General features: G+C 54.0%; 2 protein-coding genes across 3 annotated transcripts; one reads left to right on the plus strand and one right to left on the minus strand.

Moving 5' to 3' along the window:
* The first annotated feature begins 241 nt into the window (after positions 1-241).
* Positions 242-6,236, plus strand: LOC130852208 (interferon alpha-inducible protein 27, mitochondrial-like). 2 transcript variants are annotated; one of them, XM_057733025.1, is made up of 6 exons: positions 242-305; positions 1,169-1,318; positions 2,604-2,705; positions 4,463-4,492; positions 5,343-5,504; positions 6,029-6,236. In XM_057733025.1, exons 2-6 carry the CDS (start codon positions 1,195-1,197, stop codon positions 6,109-6,111), a joined length of 501 nt encoding a protein of 166 aa, XP_057589008.1. In that variant the 5' UTR covers positions 242-305; positions 1,169-1,194; the 3' UTR covers positions 6,112-6,236. The 2 variants fall into 2 exon arrangements, with proteins under 2 accessions (XP_057589008.1, XP_057589009.1); XM_057733026.1 differs by lacking the exon at positions 4,463-4,492.
* A 9,182-nt stretch (positions 6,237-15,418) lies between these two features.
* LOC130851618 (interferon alpha-inducible protein 27-like protein 2) lies at positions 15,419-17,237 on the minus strand. The gene is made up of 4 exons (XM_057732181.1): positions 17,126-17,237; positions 16,956-16,985; positions 16,203-16,364; positions 15,419-15,633 (listed from the first exon to the last, which is right to left on the minus strand). The coding sequence occupies exons 1-4, from the start codon at positions 17,130-17,132 to the stop codon at positions 15,431-15,433; spliced, it is 402 nt and encodes a 133-aa protein (XP_057588164.1). The 5' UTR covers positions 17,133-17,237; the 3' UTR covers positions 15,419-15,430.
* Positions 17,238-17,447: the final 210 nt, after the last annotated feature.

Consider the following 17,447-nt stretch of genomic DNA (forward strand, 5'->3'; position numbering starts at 1 on the left):
AATATACATCAGCTACAACTGTCTTGGTACTTCAGAAAAGAGCTAAAGCAGGGCACATGGGGGAGGAGGGTCCAGGGAAGCCCCATTTTCCTGCTGGGCTACTAGCAGAGGAGAAAAGTGGGTATCGTTTTCCTTTTCCTGAGAAAACGAGGAGAAAAGTGGGTGTCGTTTTCTTTTTCCTGAGAAAACGAAATCTATCTCACTGGCTGCCTGCATCCATGGGGCTGTGCTTCAGTTGGGGTGGAGCTTTTATAAACATCCTGCATCAGGCCTTCCCAGAACACAGCCAAGCTCAAGACCAGCAGGTCAGTTCCACATCTTCATAAAATCTTCTCCTCTGGGTCAGACAGGCAGGGGTGGGCAGGGGCTGCTCCTTCCTGCCGCCCTCACCCTTGGGTGGTTGGTGGGCTTAGCGGGTGGAGGGGAGACCCGGTGGATCCACTGGATGAATTGTGTCATGTTTCTCATCTGGGTGGCTGCAGTCAGAGAAGCTGGGTTTCGGGAGGGAAGGAACTTAAGCCCTCATTGTCCCTGGGCTCTGGGACTCTGGAAACCATGAGCCTCGTCCGTGCCTGGGTAGGGGTGAGATGAGCAGGAGAAAGAGAGAAGCATTAGGAGGAACCAAATCAGAGCATTCCAAGCCCATGCTTTGGAAGCAGCTGGACCTGGATCGGGTCCCACTTTGCCAAGCAAAGCTGTGTGAGCTTGGATGATTCACTTACCCTCTCCGTACCAGAGTTTCCTTATCATCAAATGGGAAGAGAAATCTCATGCTTCTCATTGAGTTAGTGAGGAGAGTGCATAAGAATAGGAACCCAGAACAAACTGATCGTGTCATATGCCTTAAAAATGTAATTGGTTCTGATTTCCTAATTCTGGCACCTTTTAAATTACTCGGTACAGATTTAAGGGAGTTCTAGAAACCTGTGTTTCAGGAGAGGGAAGCAGCCCACCTTGGGAAGAAAAATCTCCCTCCACCCCCTGCTTCCCACCTGCCCCTCACACAGGTCCTTCTGAAACCCCAACACCATATCTTGGACCATCTTCAGGCCTGTATCCTTCACAAGCTCAAAGCAGCCCCTCCACCTGCTGGAGCCCCTTGAGATTTTTAGGGTAGGACATGTGATGGTGTCCTCATCTCCCCATCAACACTTCACTCTTTTGGTAGGTTTCGTGTTGATCCGTTTCAGTGCCATGGAATTTACCAGCGCTGTCCTTTTAGCCTCTAAACTGACTTCCAAGATACTGTCTGCAGGGACCCTGGCCAAAGTGGGTGGGGCAGCCTCTGGCAGTATCTTGGCAGGACTTCCTTCCATGGGTGAGTATTCCTGGCAGGGACTTGGGGGGGGGGGGGGCTAGGGAGGGCACAGGGTCCTGCCCAGGGACCCATGGGAGGTGTCAGTGGCATCACCTGCAGCCTCTCTCTTTCTCCCCTGTCCTTGCCCTTGTGTGTCTGCCCTGGCTCTCTCTCTGAGAAGGGCCAGAGAGAGGCCGGTCCCTGGAGGGGGATTCTGGGGCTCTGGGCCGCCTTCCCTCTCCCGCCTAGACTAAGGGACCCTGAGGCTGAGGCCCACTCTCTGGCTCTCATTTCCCCGGGATTCACCGCCTCACCACCAGAATTCTCCTCCTTTAGGTTTTTACCTAAGCATCCCACCAGCCTTTCATAAGTTTGCCCTGTCGGATCTCAGATCCAGACTGTTGATTTGAACAAAATTCTTCAATTCAGGCCCATTTTCTTCAATTAGTTCTTGCAAGCCCCCTTTTTGGTTTTATTTATTTATTCTCGCTGTTTATCTTCCCTTTTGCCTGTAATTCCTCCCCTCATATTAGAAAGTCAGCCTTTCTAATATGTTGAACGTGTACCTGTGTTTCATACATATTTTTGCAAAATGGGTGTTGTTTTTTGTTTGGATGTGTTTTAATTTACATACAGAAGAGTGTGTTGTGTATCTCATTTTACTGCTTTTTCTCCCCCTGCACTGAGAACTATGTTTTTGAGATCCCTCCGGGTCCACGGGTGAACCTCTAATCCTTGCTTTTGTTGAAGGAATCGGTAGAGGTAGGCAGGACACTGAGGCTTGTAATACAGGAAGCAATGTTTATTGTACCGGTACAGGCCCAGTGGACTCACATCCAAAGACTGAGCCCCGAACCAAAGAAAAGTTTCCCCTTTTATAAACCAGTTCCCACGCTTTTGGGGAGCCTATAGCTATATTTATCCAGGCAGGGGCAAAGTACAGAGGCCAGAGTGCAGACGTTAGCTTTTCCCTTATCTCCTTCACTCAAATGTCTGAGCTGTTTATGGCAGGATCTCTGCAAAAGCGGCCATACGTTACTTATTCCCCGAGGCTTGCATTCTCTTCTGTGTGCCTCTTCCTTCCCTGCTTTTGTTAGTAACCTGCCTCACTTTCAATCGCTGCAAAGCGTTCCTGTGTGCAGCCTCCACCATTCAGGGTTCTGCCCCTGGGGTGGGTCCCCGGGGTCCTCTCACCTCTGCCAACACAGCACAGGATGGAACGGGGCGAGGGCGGTGCCACAGCCTCCAACCACTGCCTGACCTCCGACCTCTGACTCCTGTGCACTCACCCTCTGTTCTTCCTCAGGGCTCACCCTGTCATCTAACGCTGCCCTGGCCGGGGCCACCTCTACCCTGGGGAGCCTGCTGGGATACCCTGCTGCGGCCCTGACTGCGTTCCCACTAGGAGGTAACTGGTCCTGGGTGATAGACTGCCCTCCTTGGACCCCGACCCAGCGCGTGGGAGTGTGACAAGAAAGTGAGGACGGGGGCCAGAGCTGCCAGTCTTCCTCATGATCAGAAATAGGAGGATGGCTCAGCTTATGAGAAAGAGTTCTGAGGTGAACATAATCAGAACAGCTAAATGTTATCAAATGCTGTGATAGCCTAGCCACAAGCTGAGTGCCTGCCCTTAGTCAATTCATTAAATGAGGGAACTGTTGTCCAAGGGCCCTGGGCTGGGAGGTGGGGTGGGGCGGTGCTCCTGAGCCTGGGACAGCACGTAGAACAGAAATGCAGGGATCCAGGCCTGGGAGGAAGCCTCAGGGCAGGACAGGTTCCAAACAGCCCAGAAGGGCCAGGCTCCCTCACCCGGGGAAGACCACTGGGGAAGCTCCCCGGGGAAGCCCCCCAGGCAGGCCATCAGACAGACAGCAGCCTTTCCCCTGGGCCATCTGTGTGTCGGGGCCCAGGTACACCAAGCTGCCGGCCAGCCAGGCATCACCTCTCCTCCCAAACAATAATGCGGCCCCTCAGATACCCTCTAACCAGCTCTTCATTCTCGAGTCTCGGGTTCCGTACCCCAACCAGGTAGCCCACTGGTCACAGGCTTTAGCTTTCACACCCCTTATCCCTTTACGTCCTTCACTGCCACCCCAAAGCTCTCCTCTTGGGAAGCTGGCCGAGCTCACTCCTGCACACCTTGCTATTTTCAGAACTCCTCGTCCCCACTGGCCCCAGAGATTGCAGTTCTGGCTCCTATGGCTGCCAGAGACCAAGACCTCTGCCAGGGAGTTCCAGGGATTCTCCGTGTCGGGGAGCCAGGCAGCTAGGGTCCAGGGTTGTGAGTGGCTGCAGCCACAGGGGAGCGAGGATGGTGCTGATTGGGAGGGTCTGGGGCAGCTTCCCAGGGGAGGGGGCAACGTGTGGGGCCTTGGAGAATCAGAAGCACTCAACCCATTCCAGCACTGTTCTCAGGTAGCATTCAGGCCTTCCGCAGTGCTTGCCCTGATTGCAGTCAGGTCCTGCAAAATGAAACACAACTCTCCGAGTGAGGATTTAGTGTTGTCTGGAGAGCTTTTTCTGGACAATAGGAGAAAGTCATGTGATGCCCCACCCTCCGCCCACACTCATAAAACACTGACCCTATTTTAGAGGAGCTAACATCCCGGCTCAGAGCGCGTGACACTCACTTCCTTCGCCTCTCCCTGCCCTAGTCAACCCACCATGCCCTAAATGACTTTGCCAAGAGTCCCACATTCACTGTGAAGGGAGCCGCAGCTGCAGCCTCCCTCCCCACATCTGTAAGGTTTTGTTTGGCTTTGTTTTGACCAAACCTGGCTTGGAAGGCAGAGAGAAAGGAAAAGAACTTCTGTGCTCCCCACAAACAACCCCCAACCAACCAATCTGCAGAGAGATTAAAAAAACACACAACAAATCCCCAATCTGATGGTTGAATTTTCTGGAACAAGGCCCTCAAACCCCATCTCCAGGTAACTCTAGGCCAAGACATGCAACTCCATTCAGGACAGGTCCTCTGACTTCCCAGCGGCCCTCGCCAAGCTCAGGGCTGTGGGGTCCACCTTCTCAGGAAGAAGGAGGCAGGGGTCCTTCCTTCCTGTGTCTCCCAGCCTGGGGCAGCCCCCTCCCCATAGCTGGGCTGTGGGCTCAGGGAGTGGAGGGGCGGCCAGAGTGGATCCACTCACAGAATGTTCTTTTGGTTTCCAGCCAAGGCTGCTGCAGCTGCGGTGGGAGGAGGTGAGTTTCTGGCAGGAAAGGCTTGTCCTTGTCTGTCCCCAGACCTTTGGACTTAGGGAGCAACTGGCCTTGTACCTGCCCCTGCCCCAGGCCTCCTGTACGTGGTAGGGGAGGAGATGCTGGAATGAGAAAAACGAGTTTGCATGGAAACTCACATGCAGGCAGCCCCAGCAGGGGCCCAACCTCCTTGCAGAGCCTCCTCTGTGTGACCTGGGATGTGGCTTTGAACTCCTCTGAGCTTAGCTTTTGTCGTGAAAAACAGGCCAGGACTGCCCATTCAGGGTTCTTGTGAGGGTTACATAGGATGAGACATCGGCACAGTCAGAACACAAGAGATGCATTCAGGAGAAGCCATTGTCTCAGCAACTCTGGCTTCCAGTTGCTCTGTGGGATGGATGGGATCCAAGCAGGGCTCAGAACGTGCTCCTTGCTTTATGCTGGGCCCTGGGTAAGATTAGCTTTTATTAAAGATTTCCTCAGCAAAGACAAGAAGCTCACAAAACCACCACGCCCCCAACCCTGTTCCCAGCATCTTACTAAGGCAGAAACAGAAGCCTTTCCCGAGGAAGGTCCTGCTGCAGATCAGAGCCCTGTCCCCGGTGACCCCACAATCCTTCCCTCGCTCTCCCCACCAGCTGTGCCACCCTCGACTCCTGACTGCGGGCCATGCCTGGGGTCTCTCCCAAGCTCAGACTTTACCCCTTCTCCCGACTCCCTGAAGTCTCCAAAGCTTGATGTGGTGTGTGTGTGGGTGTGGGTGTGTGTGTGTGTGTGTGTGTGTGTGTGTGTGTGTGTGTGTGTTGGGGGGCTTGTCCATCTTCCCCTCAACCCAGCTCCTCTCCCCCTACAGCCGTGGCCGTGGGGGCTGTGCCCCTGGTGCTGGGCGCCGTGGGCTTCACCGGGGCAGGAATCACAGCCTCTTCCTTGGCAGCCAAGATGATGTCAGTGGCCGCCATCGCCAACGGGGGTGGAGTTGCCTCTGGCGGCCTGGTGGCCACTCTCCAGTCCGTGGGTAAGTGTTGCCGGTGGGGCTTGCTGTGGAGAGTGAGGGAGGACAAGAGCTTCAGAGCATCCAGCTCTGACCTTGGCCCTGATGAGCCCTGGTCTGCCTGTCCCTATGTCTCACCCTCCATGGTCTCTCTCTCTCTCTGGGTTTCTCTGAAGCAGATGTAGGTGGGAGGGAAGGCGCTCTGGCCTGGAGTGTGCTGGGTTCAGGCTGACTCTGCCCAAAGCAGATTTCCTGGGTTTGCTGGGGCGTCTCAGCCCCACCTGGGCTTCAGTCTTCTTTGCTGAGGAGTGAGGCAACTCCCAGCTCTCGGTTTCACCACTGGAGTTCATGCCTTTGGGTACCTGTCTGTAGGAGCCCTTCCCAAACAGAGATCCTTGGGGGTTGGGGAAACAGAGAAGGGTTCTGGGTGGGATCTCTGGGCCTGAGGCCCTCCTGATAGACCCTGGAGTCTCGGACCCCATGGTTCTGTCCCGCAAGAAGTTGCAGCCTGCCCGTCCCACTCTATTCACCCTCTGCTTCTCCCACAGGAGCAGGTGGACTCTCCCTGTCATCCAAGGTCGTCCTGGGCTCTGCTGGGTCCGCCCTTGTGTCCTGCGTGGTGGGCCTGTAAGAGCTCCCTGTCACTCCCTCTGCAGAGAAGAGGACCAGGTAGTGCCCTGCCCGCCAGCCTGATGCAGTAAGGGACCAAATGCTGCATCCCCAGAGGAAAATAAGAAATAAAAACGAGTTGTTGCAGCCCCTCTGGATCCCTTCCTTCTTGTTTGCCTGAAGCTGGGTTGGGGGAAGGCTCACTTCTCTTAGAGCCACATGGCGTTGGGGTGCCCAGAGATGGACTGAGTCAAAACGTGGGGACTGGAAGCTGCCCTTACCCAGCTTCTGACTCTGTGTGTGACCCCAGGTGGGTCACCTCTGTTCTGGGCCTGCATTTGCCCCACTCTATATGGGGAGTTGGTCTCAAAGACCTCAAAGGTCCCAGCCAGGGTGGGTGTTTGGCTCAGTTCCTGTGCAGAGCCTGGAATGGAAGGGGAGGGAGCATCCTGTCTGGAGCCCCATTCGCAGGCATCCCACCCCCACCCTCTACATATTCAATGGCTATTTCCTAAGTGGCCTGGCTGAGGCTCAGAAAGCAAGGGCCCCAGGATGTCACTGCTTCCTCCCAAAGTCAAAGTCCAGTGCCCTGGCTTTTTTTCCCCAACAGCTAGAAGGAAAATCTAGTTGGTCAATAGCTGATCTTTCTGCTTCAGGGCCATGGTCTCTAAATATCCTTTTCCCCCCAGTACAAGGTCTTGCAGAAACTTTTCATCACCAGGATGGGATCTACCCCAGAACATCAGAAAATTCGCTTACATGTTCATTCACTCCTCCTTTCTATAAACTCTTTGAGCATGTGCTGTGGGTCAGGCACCGGGCTGGGTGCTAGGGAACTTGGCCTTTCCTAGGCAGTACTCATGGTCTGCTGGGTGGATGGACCAACAGGCAGACAGCCATTGATGTTGCCCTCTGATGATGCCAGAGTCCAGCCCAGGGGTCTGGGGGTGCCCAGAGGGAAGGCAAGTAATAGCAGTGTCTTAGTCCGTTCAGGCTGCTGTAACAAAAATACCATACAATGGGTGGCTTATAAACAACAGGAATTTATTTCTCACAGTACTGGAGGCTGGGAAGTCAGAGAACAAGGATGCAGCAGACTTAGGTTCTTAGGTGGCTGTCTTTTCACTGTGTCCTCGTGTGATGGAAGGGGTGAGAGAGCTCTTTGTGGCCTCTATTAGAAGACACTAATCCCATTCTCGAGGGCTCCACCCTCATGATCTAAGCACCTCCCAACGTTGCCTCCTCCTAATACCATCACCTTGGGGGTTAACATTTCAACTTCTGAATTTTGGGGGAACACAAACATTCAGACCATAGCAAGCATATTGGGGAAGGGGAGCTTGGGTTCCAATCCTGAGGGTTTTGGAGAAACACTGAAGGGTTTTCAATATGACCGTGACCCTATCACAGACCCTATTTTGCAGGAAAGGGGGAGCCCTTCCAGGACCCAAGAGTGGGCTCCTGTCTAACACTTGGAAATGAATTGTTCAAGGAGACACATGTGCTGACAAAGCAAGAGACTTTACTGGGAAGGGGCGCCCAGGTGGAGAATGGCAGGATAAGGGACCCCAGGAGGGCTGCTCTGCCACGAGGCTCACAGTGTCAGGTTTTATGGTGACGGGGTTAGTTTCCAGGTTGTTTCTGGCCAATCATTCTGACTCGGGGTCAGATGCGCCTTGCTGATGACGCGCACATCACTCAGCCAAGATGGATTCCAGTGAGAAGGATTCTGGGAGGTTGGCAGCGCACATGGACTGGCGAATCCTCTCTCTTTTTGACCTTTCCCAAATTCTTCCGGTTGGCAGTAGCTTGCTAGTTCTGTGTTCCTTACTAGGACCTGCTGTTCTAAGATAACTCATGCAAATGGCTACTATCTTGACTGGCCAGGGTGGGAGGTTTTAGTCAGTGGTCCCCCTAACAGCTCCCCACTACACATCCTGTCCTAGGGGCCAGCAGCACGCTGACAGGATCTCAGTTTCCAACAAGAACCAAACTTGTGAGTCTAGTTCTGTGGACCTTTTAAAAGTTAACTCATCCATGTCCTCAAGTGGCTCGTAGTGGGGCCAGTGAGGCATAGTTGTACCAACCACAGGAGTAAACTCCTTAGGGTACTAATTAATTCAGCACTTGATTCTTTTCCTTTCCCCCATTTTTTTGATGTCTTGGAGAATCTAAAAAAAGCTGTGGACCCATCCCCCACCACACGCACACACTCCCAAAATAATTCTCAAGTCCTTCACTGGAGCCTCTGAAGGCCCTCCTTGGAGATAAGGGCAAAAGCTCCTGCCTCAACTGCAAATCTGAGTCTCCCACAAGAAGGGCACTTGGTCTGGTTTGGATCTGGAAGGATGGAAACCACCCTCCTGGAAGGTCAAGACCATCTGGATTTCTGACTGACAACTATAAGATGATAAACACATGTTATTTCAAGCTGCTAAATGTGTGGTAATTTATTACACAGGACCAGACACTAATACAACTTTGATACCCCCTCTGTCCCTCTCCTCAGCTGAGGTTGTTCACTCAGGAGCTGGCCGAACATACTCTGGCTGCCCCAGGATTCCTGAAATTTCTGGCCTCAGCAGGCCCCCACCTCACCCCTATGCATCCGGGGTCCATGCCCGCTCTCAGGAGCCCCCGGTGTCAGAAGCCAGGCACATCCACTGCTCAGCACAGGGGACCAGTGTGCTGCAGGCTAGTGAAACAGGAGGGAAGCGGGCATGGCCCAGCCACGGAGGATGAACACAAACTGGTTAGAACCTACTGTTATAAGAGAGACTTCCTCTCGGGTTTCAGATTCAGAGGATTCGTTGGCAAAATAACCACTCTATACTTAAGTAAGAGATAAGAAAGTTTATCAGGTTAGTTATAAATTGTAGCACAAAGATAAGCAAAATAGTAAGAAATAAATGTTTATACAATCACCAAATTGGGGAAACACCTACATCCAGACCCAAGCAACGCTGGGAAGTCCCTGAAACAAGCCATCTAGAGGCCCAGTTGCAAGATCCCGGGCAGTGCGTCCACTCCACAAGTGAGACTTCAGAGCACTGCTCAAAGGAGTCCTGCTTTTAATGCCAAGCCGCTAGCTGATAATCACTAGCTTATGTGCAAATACGCAGCTCTGGCTTGTATCAGAAATGCTTTGCTCTCTAGCGTAAGTCTCAGAATGTTTGCTGATCCCAGGGAACTGGCCAGATTCCCAAGGCCCAGAAAGCCTTGTGACTTTCTTCCTTCCTTATCTGCTGGTTCTCAAGACTTGTTAGTACCATTTCTCCTGACCTGCACATAGTTCTGCAGTTTAGCATGTACTTCCTTTCAGGGGCTTTGTTTGGTCAAAAGCCAATTATTGGGCTTCCTAGGTGGTGCAGTGGTTGAGAATCTGCCTGCCAATGCAGGGGACACGGGTTCGAGCCCTGCTCTGGGAAGATCCCACATGCTGCGGAGCAACTAATCCCGTGTGCCACAACTATTGAGCCTGCGCTTTAGAGCCCGTGAGCCACAACTATTGAGCCCATGTGCTGCAACTACTGAAGCCCACACGCCTAGAGTCTGTGCTCCACAAGAGAAGCCACGGCAATGAGGAGCCTGCGCACCACAACGAAGAGTAGCCCCCACATACCACAACTAAAAAAAGAAAGCCTGTGCACAGCAAAAAAAGACCCAACACAGCCAATAAAATAAATAAATAAATAAATAAATAAATAATAACTAAAAAAAAAAAAAAAAGCCCATTATTGCCTCTGAAGCCTGAACAAGACTATTAACTTCCCCAACACCTGCTAGGTCCAAAATAGTGGAAGATTCGACTTCCAGTAGACCTTGAGCCTCACTATATGCTCATTGTGATACATCAGCATGCTAAGTGACACACCCCCAGGCACCATGACAGTTCTGAGGCCATAAAAGGGCAAAAATTGGGTGGTGGGCACTTCCCCCAAATAGTTGGAATAATCCTCCCAGTCACTAGCCTTTGAAATTACCCAACTCATAAAAACTAACCAGCCCGTATTTCAGGGCCTCTCGCCGTCTGAGATGGCCCACACTCTGTCTGTAGAGTGTGTTCCTCCCAGGGCCGTGCTTTCCTTTTGAGACAGACCGCATTCTATCTATGGAATGTGTCTCTTTCTAAATAAACCCACTTCTTACCTGTCACTTTGCCTCTTGCTGAATTCCTTCTGTGCTGAACAGAAAAAACCTGAACTTCATTAAGTCCTGAGACCAGGTGTGCGATCTTAATTACGATCGTGTGGGTTCGAGTCCCAGCCCGTGGGTTCAAGTCCCAATCTGGGTTTTGGCTGGATTTGAGTGCCTTCTGCATTGTGCAATTTCAGTAGGGCACGGGGAGGCAGAGGCTAATCTCACTGTGGGGATCTAGGATGGCTTCCTGTCTTCGTCAGAGTGGCAGAGGCTGCTAGCAGTCACCCGATGCCTACTCTTTCCTTCGGGTGCATTTGAAGAGAGCCCTGATTTGGTCAGCTGCGTGATTCCCAGCCAAGGATCACATTCTCAGTGCTCCTGCAGCTAGGTGTGCTCCCCAGACTGGGTTCTGGCCAGTGGGATGTAAATGGAAAGGAATTCTGCAACTCTCTGGGCATGCACTTAAGGGGAGTGGGTGAGTCCACCTTGCCCCTTGGCCCTTTCTCATGGGCTCTGCTGCAGGTAGGGGAGGGACCATCTTCCACCCTGCAGATGACAGCAGCCCCTGAAGGAAGACAGAGCTACAAGACTGCAGGAGCCTGGGCCTCCCAGAGCAGAGCTGCCACTCCGACTGAGACTCTTATACAACTGAGCAACAGAGAAAGACACTTCTCTTGTTTAAGCCAAGAGGGCTTAAACAAATGTACAAGCAAACATACATTGTCATGAACACGGGGGGATCTTTTGACCGCAAGCAATAGGAGAATCAATCCAACAAAGAGAGTTGCTTTTACCTGATCCTTCTCAAAATCCCACTAAAATAACAGTAAAGGACTAGAGAAAGGCTTAAACCCACATCAACAAAAAGACAGGAAGAGAAGATGACAGTAACACAGTTTAGGAGCCAGAAATCACATGGACACGGGACTGTTCCACTTAGCAGTCCCAAGAAAGCTGAGTCTTAAGGTGTCAGTGGGGAAGAGGGGAGAAAGAGGCAACTTTGCCCTTAGGACCCCCAAATCCTCGGCCACTGGAGGTTGGCGTTAAGGTGGACTGGCAGCACGAGGGCTGCTTGGACATCTATTTATTTATTTTACTTTTATTTTATCGTTTTTGGCTGCACTGGGTCTTCGTTGCTGGGCTTTCTCTAGTTGTGGAGAGCTGGGGCTACTCTTGTTGAGGTGCGCAGGCTTCTCAGTGCAGTGGCTTCTCTTATTGCAGAGTATGGGCTCTAGATGCAGGGGCTTCAGTGATTGCAGCGTATGGGCTCAGTAACTGTGGCTCGCAGGTTGTAAAGCGCAGGCTCTGTAGTGCGTGGGCTTAGTTGCTCTGCAGCATGTGGGATCTTCCCGGACCGCGGATTGAACCCGTGTCCCCTGCGTTGGCAAGCGGATTCTTAACCACTGCGCCATCAGGGAAGTCCCTGGATGTCTATTTAGAAAGCAGGCAGACCCCTCCAGCAGATGCCTGGAGGTTTAGTTTTGCTGAGGTTGGGTCTCTGGGCCAGAAGGTACCAGGAGATTTACACTAAGAATGAGTCTCCACACAGGTGTTGAGACCCTCAGTCTTCCTCATTGACAGGCACTCAGAACGCTGCAGCCAGGTTACAACATCCAAAATAGAGGGAGGAAGATTCTTCCTGGGAATCTTACCAGCCCAAGAAAAGAAATGCTCATATTCTGCTATTTGGGAAGGGGATGCCCACTGAAAGGTTCAGCCAGACCACATATGGTGCCCAAGTTGACAAGAGCCACTCCTGTGGCAGAGCCTGTCTCGGGACGTCTGTGAAGGCTCAGAAGTGAAATGGAAACGGACTCACCCCCCCCCCCCACCGCCGTCTCTGGCCCTATCCTGCCTTGTGCCCCCGGCCCAGGGGCACGCGCCCTCTGACAGAAGTGCAGCTTCACCACTGGCTCACCCACCCCCAGAGAGTCTCGAGGGACCAAGGTGGCTGCATGGCTGTTCTGAGACTGTGGAAAACAGAGGTGAGGGGAGTGAGCGGGCCGAGGAGGGAGGTGGACGGAGATGTCAGGACTTCCACAGCACCTGGGCTGGGGGCGGGGAGGAGAGGGCTTCTGTTTCCTCGGGGCCCCACCCTCTGTCTTCCTGAGTCCCCACAGCAACTTCCGGGACACCTCTGGGGCACCCTAAATACCCACAGAACAAGTCTAAACGCCCTGGGACAAGAGGATCAACATAAATCAAAAATATACTTGGTTAAGACACTGCCTGTGACTCACCACATAAAATCCACACGCTATTCCAAGAAAAGCAATACTGCCAGCCCTGTTTTTCTCGACATTGTTGAAAGAACCTATAACAAATGGTCCAAGGTCCCTAACTCCTGCTGCGATTGAAGACGGGCATCTTTCCACAACTCGCATTTACTTTGTGGGTTACTTCCAGGAGATGCAGAGCCTTTACCTGGCTTGCCCCCGACCGGCTCTGTCCCAGCTGCCTCCTCAAGCAATCGGCCTGTGTTCAGGGAGATAAACTAATTTTCATCATGAATCAAACAATGTCAAATTGATGAAGAGATCTGGGGTGGGGGGTAGAGTACGTCAATAAGTACAACCCTTGTCCGTCCAGCCAGCCCAGCCAGGCTCTCGCGAGTGTTTTTGGTAACAGGGATTTTCCAGCAGGAAAGGAAACTGAAACTGAAATTGTGCCAGGCTTTCCCTGACAAATTGCAGAGACTTAGGGATGGTCCACTGGATTGCGTCATCTCCTTCCAGGCCCTTGGCCCGTGGCTTTGTGCAGGGTAGGCCAGCTGGGGGGCCAGCTCCAAAGCTGAGCGGTGTTCTCTGCTGGGATTATGACAGATCTGGGCCTGTCTGGGGTCCTGACCAGGTGGGTCACCATGAGACAGACTGTGGAGCCTCCTGTGCGAGCCTCATCCTGACGGAAGGAGATGGGTGACGTCTGACAACAGGCAGGTTTCCAGAATCACCTTGTGGCCGTCTGGAGTCAGCCCCGCCCCCGGGCTCCTGAGTGGGGCCTGAGGAGAGGGCGGGAAGCTGTCTTAGGCTGAGACCCCCAAGATGAGGATGAGTCTTTGTCAAGTAGTTAATTTCAGAGGTAACCCCAGGGAGCACCAGTAGGGAAATGGGGGGGGGGCGGGTAGAGATAGTAAAGGACAGGCAGCTAAGAAAGGGCCCATTCATGAGTTTGCACTGGTGGCAACTGAGGCTGAATCCCGCTGGAGACCGCTGAGGGGTTTATCCCCCAACTAAAATCCATCACTGGCTGAGGGCTGTTCTAGGCGGACCAACACCTGACACCTCCAGCCAGCCTTGCAGGCCTCAGCGGCTGGGCCCGGCAGTGGGGAGCGGCCAGTGCTGGGGGAGACCGGCCAGGCTCCGACAGTGTCTGTTGCCCGAGCTCAGTGGAGACACAGGTGAACAGTATTTACACCACGTCTTGCACATGGGAGGCCGATCTTACCAGGAGTTCGGTTGGGTTTGGCTTTTGTGGTTGCTATGGCCACTGTCTGCAATCCACACCAGCTTCAAATCAGGGTTTCCTGGGCTTCCGCTGGAGGCTGATTTTTCTGTGTCTGCTCCACCTGTCCAGCTGAAGACTTCTGTTTGGTCTGTGTATCCTGGAGAGAGTCTCTGCACACCTGCTCCACCCGCAGTGTAGACGTGTTGCTGGTTACTTGCTAGCCTGGCGGCAGGGGCAAAGGGCTTTCTTGTGGTCCCACCCAGCCTCAGCCTGCGCAGGCGCGGGGGAGCCTGGGTGGGGGGCGGGGTTTTCTCAATGGAGTCCCCCCTCCCCCTGCTGCCCCAGTGGTGTGTGGATTCCTACTGCCTGAGTCCGGGAAAGTTTAACACCCCAAATCAGGGGTGGAGGGTTTTTTCTCTTTCTTTCCGATCTACAGTGATCTTCACCTGTGCTCTGCGGGCTACAGTTTCCTGCCCTTCCCCCAGCAGCGTAAGGCTTTTGTTTCCTAGGGGGTGGTTCTGCAGCTTCCCTCTGCCAGTCTTGCCTCAGTGAGGAAAGTGTCCCCTGGGTTTCCTTCTGACTCCAGTCTTCCTTGGGAGCACCCAGTGCGTCCTTGGAGAAGAAGCTTCAGGTTGGCCTGAAGCATCCATCCTTGTGACAGTAGCTCCTTAGAGTTCCCTGTGCTTACGCTAGCCCATCTTTGCCCTTGAACAATCAGTTAAGGCTTTTTAGCTGAACTTGCACCTGTGTGCACCGGCCCCACCTCCCCCATGTGCTCCACCCCAGGTGGCTCAGTGCTTTTCTTGGTGGCACCTGACTTCCTTAAGAATTCAGGCCATCTGGTGGCCCTGCATCTTCAGTTCTCTTAGGGGTTCAAGGAAAGATGCTTTTGTAGGTTTTCTGGTTTTTTCTTATTGTCAGGTGGGAGAAACACTGTCTCCAGCTTCCTGTATCCTAAGCAGCTCTTCCTTCTTTATAGGCCTAGGAGTGGCCTATAGAATGCAGCGCCTGCACCCTGGAGGCCTCCTCAAGACTACCTATGGGGGGTGTAAGCAGAAGTTTCAGAACTTATATCTCATCCTTTAAAAAGACTCCAGAGAATGGGGCCTCCCTGGAAGGAGGTGAGACCTCACTCTGGAGGTGAATGGAGTCAGGGGACACCAAGAACCCTTGTCATCAGGGAAGGAGCTGGTGGATGCCAGTTTCCTTTCGATTTTTCAGACACAGTGTGGTGACCATTCCTGATTCGTCTCCTCCTCTCGAGGTGCCCAGAGCCCCACTGTAACATTTCGCATATTCTACTGTACTGTCCTTGTCCTGGTCATTTGCTTGTCAACCTCCCCATAGCACTCTGAGCAAGGCCGGTGTCCTGCTCACCTCTGGATGTCTTGGGCCCATTAGTGAGGAAGGGCAGAGGGCTCTGGGGTCAGTGGCTTGATATGCATCCTGGCTACCCCTTACCTCTGCCTCCCTAGGAACGTTTGTCAACCCCATCACTGAGTGAGGGGTACACTGAGACTCACTGATGGCCCACGAATGGCCCTGGGTTACATAACTCATCCCTGTAAGACGCGGACTAACAAGAGCCTCCTGCCAAGTCATTCTGTGCTTGATCAGCCTGCCACCTCCCTCTGCCCCTCTACCGCAAGGCAGGCTGGGAGAATGGGGAGGACTCGAAACTTCCAATTCACAGCTCAGGACCCCCCAACTCAGGGCCTCAAGGAACAAAGACAGGGAGGTGCACGTGCAGAGGATCTTTATTTCTCATGCTTCTCTGACATGCGTGGGGGTTTTGGAGGTTGGACTTGGGGTACATTTTCTCCTGGCTGGTCCCCTTCAGCTCTGGGTCCAGCTGGAGGAGAGGAAGGAGGTGCCTTTTTTGTACCTCCAAGCAAAGCCCCAAAAGCTGATCCAACGGAGCCCAGGAGGATGTTGGATGAGGTGGAGAGTCCGGCTGCCCCTGTGGGAGAGACAGAGGGTGAGCACAGGAAGGGTGCAGGGGCCAGGGGCAGGGGTCCCTCAGGAGGCCCGAGGCCCAGAGATCCCACCCAAGTGCCTCCTCTAGGTTCTGAATCCCCCAGGGCTCTGCTTTGGGCAGAGGAAGCTGAAGGCAGCTGAGAGAGTGAGAAGAAGGGGGTGAATTCACGGGAAGTGAGAAACACAGAGAGTCCGCCACAGACCCCAAGAGCCGCTGAGGCCCACTGAGAGGGGAGGGGACCTGCCTAGGCCACTCAGGTGTCAGATTTGGGTAGGACTAGACCCAGAGCCCAGCCATCGTATATCCTGGGCTCCTTCCCTTTTTCTCTTTCCCAGACCCCTCTCACGCCTCCACTCCCCTGCTGCCCCTAAGCCTCACCCAGGACTCAGGGAGGGCAGTGAGGGAGAGACAAAGGACCATGGACATTGAGGACCTGGAAACTGGAAGAAGCAGACAGGCCCTCCCGCAGGCTTAGCCTCTGGGCTGAATCTTGTGCAGGTCTGACCCTATCCCCACCCTTACCTTGCCCTGCATCCTGCCCGGACACTTACCCACGGACTGGAGAGTGGCCACCAGGCTGCCGGCGGCAACTCCACCCCCATTGGCCATGGCGGCCGCTGACATCATCTTGGCCGCTAAGGAAGAGGCTGCGATCCCTGCCCCGGTGAAGCCCACGGCGCCCAGCACCAGCGGCACAGCCCCCACGGCCACGGCTGTAGGGGGAGAGGAGCTGGGTTGGCAGTGTGGGCTCAGGGGTGTTGCCCCGCCTTAGGAATTCCTTGACAGTTTCTGGGGACTGTCTACTCGGAGCAGAGGGGAGACAGCCGCTTGGAAAGGGGTCCCAAAGTAAAGAAAAAGGTGGGGGGGGGGGGTGTGTGTGGAGCCGCTAAGGACGGTAGGTTAGAGGAGGCCCCTGCTTGGGTCTCTAAGTTGCTGGGTGACAACGGGGAAGTCACTACCCCTCACTGGGCTTCAGGTCTGTGTGTGTGTAAATGTGGGGGTGAAATAAACCTACAAACCACGGCCGTTTTTAGCAGCAAACCACCTTTTAAATGAAATCTTCTTTACACGCTCGTTACATATAAGGACTAGAGGAGCAGCTACGTAGGGGATCGCGGTGACATTTTCCGAGGGAGTACAGTTCTCTCGCCCCCTAAGGGTCACCCCGGCGCCTCCGGGAGTGGAGGAGGGCTTGTGAGCCAACCCTCATAACCCCGGCGGCGCCACCTCTCTCCGGCCTCCAGCCCATCCCGGGACCCGGGACAGGGGAAAAGCCCGGCGACGAGGGGATCCAGGAAAGTCACCTCCTCCGATCGCAGCAGCCGCCGCCCGTTCTTGAGAGAGAGAGACGAAGAGAGAGAGAGTTGGTTGAGGGAGTGAGGGAATGAAGAGAGTCCTCCGGCCCTTCGTGGGTTGGGGTCTGGGAGGCCCGCCCCCCTGCCCAGGTCGCCAGCCTTGGGGAGGAGAAACTCACTTATCATGGTGACGCCCCTCCTCGCTGCAGCTGAGCTCAGGAAATGACTAAGCTCCAGGAGATGATGTTTTGTCCGGGAGAACCAATGGGGACGCGGCAGGCCTCGGCCTCTCGCAGCATCTGGGCCCGCGGTGAAACGCAGGAACGCACATTCTGCGCGCCTGTTCGCCCGCCCTCCATCCTCCTCCGCATCCCTACTCGCCGGTCTTACTCGCCCGCCCCCTCGCCTTCACCCCGCTAGTCCTTCTCCTGTCCCCCCAATCCCCCACCGCCTCCGCTGGCTACCCCCGGGTGGTTCTCTCTTGTTTGGTGGCTCCATCAA

The sequence above is a fragment of the Hippopotamus amphibius genome, chromosome 4 (genome assembly GCF_030028045.1).
Source record: "Hippopotamus amphibius kiboko isolate mHipAmp2 chromosome 4, mHipAmp2.hap2, whole genome shotgun sequence".
NCBI lineage: Eukaryota > Metazoa > Chordata > Mammalia > Artiodactyla > Hippopotamidae > Hippopotamus > Hippopotamus amphibius.